The sequence below is a fragment of the Elephantulus edwardii genome, unplaced genomic scaffold (genome assembly GCF_000299155.1).
Source record: "Elephantulus edwardii isolate Elephantulus edwardi_28Jun2011 unplaced genomic scaffold, EleEdw1.0 scaffold00011, whole genome shotgun sequence".
NCBI lineage: Eukaryota > Metazoa > Chordata > Mammalia > Macroscelidea > Macroscelididae > Elephantulus > Elephantulus edwardii.
Window position 1 is genome coordinate 29,976,378 of NW_006399761.1, and position 6,138 is coordinate 29,982,515.

Sequence of the window (6,138 nt, forward strand, 5' to 3'; positions counted from 1 at the left end):
GAAACAGAATGTGTCCATGGACACTAAGAATTCCAATCATCTCACACATGAAAACATAAATACAAAGTCAGCTTCGGCACTGTTCCTGGTAGCATGCTACCTGACTGCTCCAGTCCTTGAAGGAAGGATTCCCTTTTGATGGATTGTTATAGACATGAAAAGAATTAATTTGCCAAAACTCAAAATCCCCCATACTCTTGTTCTGTTTTACAGGAATTTGGGGATTTTCCCAGCATTCAGTGAAATCTGGAGACATCAAGTCACACATTTGGAGAAGTTCAGGTTCTCCGGGTGCCCACCAGCCCCTAGGAGACTCTGATCTTTTGGAAGGAAATTTAACTTTAGTGTTAGAGGCTGTAGAGTGATTTATTCCCCCCCAGTTTGGGAAGCCTTGGAGTGGGGCATTCAATACATTGGTGTTTCTCTGTTCTTTTTCTCTATTTGCCATGCCCCACTCTGTTGGGATTTCTGAGGATGGGATCTGGTATATTATGTATTAAGGGATATTTCATAATGGTCTGTTTGCCTTTTACTTGGAAAAGCTCACATCTACAGTGGTATCATCTATCATCTGAGAAATGATTAATAGAAATATCATCTTCTGAAATCCGAGCAAACATCTTTTTTTTTTATGTTCACTAAAACTAATAAAATTTAATAAACATTTAAAAAAAAGAGTAAGGAGGTATCTCATTGTGGTGGACAAAGTGCTGGGATGCCATGGTACCTGGGACAGTGGAGTTTCACAGGGATGGGGTCCCCATGGGAGTATATGGGGGTGAGTGGGACAGTAGGAAATAAGGAATCATTCATACTGGAAGTGGACATCAGGAGAGCCCTCTGCTGTGGGACTTGGGCTTTCTGAACAAGACAGAGATTCTAGCCAACCTTCCCCTCTCCACCAGCCAAGTAGACCAGTGAGGGAGGGGTGAGAACACTATTTTATAAATAGAATTTGACTAGCCTTCTAGTACTCCCCTCAGAAGGAACCCAGGGGAATGAAGGTCAAGATCCTCAGATGCGTGTGACAGAGTGTGTGAGGAGCCAGGCACAGGCCCATAAACTGGTTCTGGGTTCAGCAGTTAGTGGCAGAACCTGGAGTGATGAATGGTTCAGCGTTCTCATCTATGCGGTTGTGCTTTTGTCTGGACTTGCATCTGCATTTGTTACTCAGAATAAGGAGGATTCCAATGAGGCACATGATCCCTGCACAGATCATCCCAGACAGCCGGATGCTTTCCCAGTCGTAGTAGAAGGGACTGTCTTTATCAAAAAAGTCATTGGCTTCTAAGGCTGGCAGGCCTGCTAGCAGTAGAACCCATGTCACTTTTTCCATGTCTCAACTCAGGGCAGAGCAGGGGCTGAAGGTACAGTGCAGAGGGCAGGTCTGGCAAGGCCACAAGGTCTGTGGAGTAAACATCTTTAATTACTCTAGAAGAGAATAATGATGAGAAATTCCATAAATCTGAAACCCTTATATAGGGTTTCAATTCTATATATATATGAAATTATATATAACTAAAATTCTATATATCTGAAACTATTTCTAGCTGGAAAACATGAATAATTGGTTGGTGATGTAAAGGTTATGAAGAAAATTTCTTTACTCCTCTCCTGTACTACAAGAAACATAAAAATCTAAGATATTATGGGGAAGCCTGTCAGATGAGCCTGTAACCATCTCCAGGACAAACCTGTTTATTCTCATAGTAGCCCATACTATATTCAACACTCTTCTCCAGCACCACAGCTCAAAGGCATCAATTCTCTTTCTTTCATCCCTAGTCACTGTCCAGCTCTTTGACACATAGCAAACAATTGTGAATACTATGGCCTGGATCAGGCGCACCTTAGTCTCTAATTTGACATTGTTGCTCTTCAGTACTCTGGAGAGGTCCCTGGTAGCTGACTTTCTCAATGGAATTAATTTCTTGATTTCCTGGCTGCTGGTACCAAGAGTGTTGATTGTGGAGCCAAGCAAACTAAAACTGTTAACAATCTCAATCTCTTCACTATCCATGATGCTATCAATCGGTCCAGTGGTAAGAATATTTTTTTTTCTTAATGGTGAGCTTTAATCCATATTGAAGGCTGCAGTCCTTGACCTTCTGCAGTAAGTGCATCAGGTCCTCCTCCGTTTCAGCAGCAGGGTTGTGTCACCTGCATTTTATATATATATATATATACACACACATATATATACACACATATATATAATATACACACATATATACACGTATATATAAATATATAATTATTATTGTTGTTGTTATGTGCCATTGAATTGCCTGAGACTCATAGTGATGCTATGAACAAAGCCCTAAACCCTACTCTATCCTATGCCAATCTCACTGTCTCTGACACACCTACCCCCACTACCTTAGTCATTGAATCAATTCTCCTCATAGAGGGTCTTCTTCTCCTACACTATTTCTCTACCCTCCCAAGCATGACATCCTTCTCCAAGGACTGGTCCATCCTTGTAGCATATCCAACCTATGTTAGACGAAGCTTCAGAATCCTTGCCCCCAAGAAGCAGCCTGGTTTAACCCTCTACAGGATGAACCTCTTCATTTTCTTAGTCCACGGTATATTCAATATTCTTTTCCAACACCACTCAACAGCATCAATTCTCCTTCTATCATCCCTAGTTATTGTCCACCTCTCTGATGCATACTAAGTGATTATGAAGACCATGGCCTATATCAGGCACACCTTAGTCTCCAGAATGACACCATTGCTCTTCAGTACTTTGGAGACAACTTTCCCTTAGAAGTATGTCTTTTAATTTCCTGGCTGCTGGTGTCAAGAGTGTTAACTGTGGAGCAAAGCAAATTAAAGCTGTTAACATCTCAATCTCTTCACCATCCATCACAATGCTGCCAATTGGCCCAGTGGTGAGAATCTCTGTCTTCTTAATATTGAGCCTAAATCCATATTGAAGGCTACAGTCCTTGATCTTCTGCAGCAAGTGCTCCAGGTCTTCATCTGTTTCAGCAAGCAGGGTTGTGTCACTCGCATAATGCAGATTATTGAGGAATCTTTTCAACAAGCAGGGTTGTGTCACTTGCATAATGCAGATTATTGAGGAATCTTCCTCCAATCCTGACGTCACACTTCTCCTCATACAGCTCAGCCTCCCAGATAACCTGTTCTGCATATAGGTTGAAAAGGTATGGAGATAGGACACCTCCCTGACATACACCCTTTTCAATTTTGAACCATGCAGTGTTTCCTTGCTGTGTTCTGACCACTGTTGCCTGGTCCAAGTATAGGTTTTGCATTAGCATGATCAAGTGTTCTGGGATTCACATTCTTCTCAGAGTCAGCCACAGTTTGTTGTGATATACACAGTCAAACGCCTTTACATAATCAGTGAAACACAGACAGACATTTCTCTGGTACTCATTATGACTTCCTAACTGGTGTGCAAGGATGGTTCAATCAGTTTTTTCAATAAGAAAAATAATCTAAAATAATCACATCAACATAGAGAGAGATCAGTTGGCCCAGTGGACTGAAAGCGATGTTACCAAGCCAAAGGTGGGTGACTTTTAAATAAGCGGCCCTCAGGCCTCTAGATCATATAGCCCTGGTGGGTCCACTTGTCGTACAGTGGTAACTTGTGCTTGCTGTGAGGCTGAACACTGTGACACTAATGTGTCAAATGCGTGAATGGTGGGTTATCCAATGCGAACAGAGAGTGGGGGGGGGGAGCTCCCCGATTAAAACAAGCTTGGAAGCAGGAGTGACATCCACTTCCATAATAGCTTGCCTCTGGAAATCCTATGAACCTGGAGGGAGGATGAAAGACACACAAGTGTTGAGGACTCTCCTTCATAGGGTCGCTATGAGTCGCCTGTGACTTGATGGCACTTAACAACAACAACAAAAACATCACATTAACAAAACAAAGAATAAGAACAGCTAATCTTATTAATTGAAGCAGAAAAGACCTTTGATAAAATAAAACATGTTTTCCTGGTTAAAATAATAAAGAAAATAGCAACAGAAGAGTTTCCTCAACTGAGTGGAAAGTATACACACCAAGTGCTAACACTGTTTTCATTGGAGAGAGATTAAAGGCATTCACCCTGCAAACAGGAACCAGACAAAGATTCTCACTATCCACACTCCTATTAATATTTTATTGGAAGTACTAGGTAGGATAATAAGACAAGAGACAGAAATAAACACTAACCAAATTGGTAAAGAGGAGATAAAATTGTCACTGAATGCAGATAACATGATAGTATACAAGGAAAATCTCAAATACTAAAACAAAAATAAAAACACTGGCAGATCTAGAAGATCAATTTAGTATAATGACAAGATACAAGATCAATATTAAAAAATCAGTTGAGTTTCTCTACAACAACATTGAAAACACAGAAGGAAAATAATAAAGCAGTACAATTTATGATAGCCAACCTTATGTAAAATACTTAGGGATAAAGCTATTTAGAGACACAAAACATCTTTATAAGGAAAACTACAAAACATTGTTATGAGACATAACTAAATAGAAAAATATTCCCTGTTCATGGGTATAAAGACTCAATATTGTGAAAACAGCAATCCTTCCAGAAGCAATCTACATGTTCAATGCAATCCCAACACAGATACAATATCACTCTTTAAGGAAATAGAAAAGGCAATCATCAATTTTATTTGGAAAGGAAAGAGACCCAAAATAAGCAAAATAAAAATGGAGTGGCATTATTTTCCCAGATCTTAAATCTTTCTGCAAAGCCATGTTGTTGTTGTTGTTGTTATGTGCCATCAAGTTGCCTATGACTTACAGCAACTCTGTGTACAACAGCTCTGAAATCTGCCCTATCCTGAGCCAATCTCATCATCTCTGAGAGATCTAATCCCATTTTTCCAGTCACTGAATCAGCCCATCTCATCCTAGGCCTTCCTCTCTTGCCGTGTCCCTCCACCCTTCCAAGCATGATGTTCTTTCCTAAGGATTGGTCTCTCCTGGTCAACTGTCCAAAGTATGTAAGAAGGGGCTTCAAAATCCTTGCCTCCAGGGAGCAGCTTGTTTTTACCCTTTCCAGGACTGACCTGTTTATTCTCCTGGCAGTCCACAGTATGTGCAACACTCTTCTCCAGCACCAGAACACCAAGTCATCAATTCTTCTGTCATCTTTAATCATTGTTCAGCACTTTGATGCATAGCCTGTATCAGGCACACCTGAGTGTTGAAACTGACACCATTGTTGCTTAGTACTCTAGAGAGGTTGCTGACAGCAGACTTTCCAGTGCAATTATTATTCTTTTTCTTTTTTCTTTCTTTACTTCCTGACTGCTGGTACCAAGAGTGTTTAGCCAAGAGTGGAAGCAAGCAAGCTGAAATTGTTGACAATCTCAATCTTTTCTCCATCTATCGTGAAGCTGCCAATTGGCACAGTGGTGAGAATCATTGTTTTCTTGATAGTGAGATTCAGTCCATATTAAAGACTACAGTCCTTGACCTTCTGCAGCAAATGCCTCATGTTCTCCTCAGAAAGCAAAGTTGCGTCATCTGCATAACACAGGTTGTTGATGAGTTTTCTCCAATAACCAAAACACTATGTTTTGTACATGACATGATATGACAGGCACATAGACCAATGGAATAGAATCAAGATCCCAGAATATTTGATGAGAAAACAAATTAATTAAATGAGGAAATGAAATAATCCTCAACAAATGTTGCTGGCAAAACTGGACCTCTACTTGCAGGAAACAAAGAGGATTCACAAATCACATCATATAAAAAAACAGATCCAAAGTGAATCAGAGACCTGCAGGTGAAACTCCAAACCATAAAGATCATAAGAGACAAAATAGGAATAAATGAAGAAACTCTGGCCTATAGTATAAAGAAGCCTACTGGGAATATACCTAAAGAGACCATAACTGCCATACAAGCAGATATATGCACACCCATGTATATCGCAGCTTTGTTCACAGTAGCAAGGAGCTGGAAACAGCCTAAGTGCCCATCAACAAATGAATGGATAGAGAAGCTGTGGTATATTCACACAATGGAATACTGCGCATTGAAAAACAAGGAACTCATGCAATATTATTCATAATGGGTGACCCTGGGGGACATTATGCTGAGTGAAATATCTCAGTCACAAAAGG

At 40.4% G+C, this 6,138-nt stretch overlaps 1 protein-coding gene across 1 annotated transcript; it reads right to left on the bottom strand.

Annotated features, from left to right (window-relative positions):
* Positions 1-1,075: 1,075 nt before the first annotated feature.
* LOC102871416 (FXYD domain-containing ion transport regulator 4-like) lies at positions 1,076-1,336 on the bottom strand. The gene has a single exon (XM_006881039.1). It carries the CDS (start codon positions 1,334-1,336, stop codon positions 1,076-1,078), a length of 261 nt encoding a protein of 86 aa, XP_006881101.1.
* Between the last annotated feature and the right edge of the window lie 4,802 nt (positions 1,337-6,138).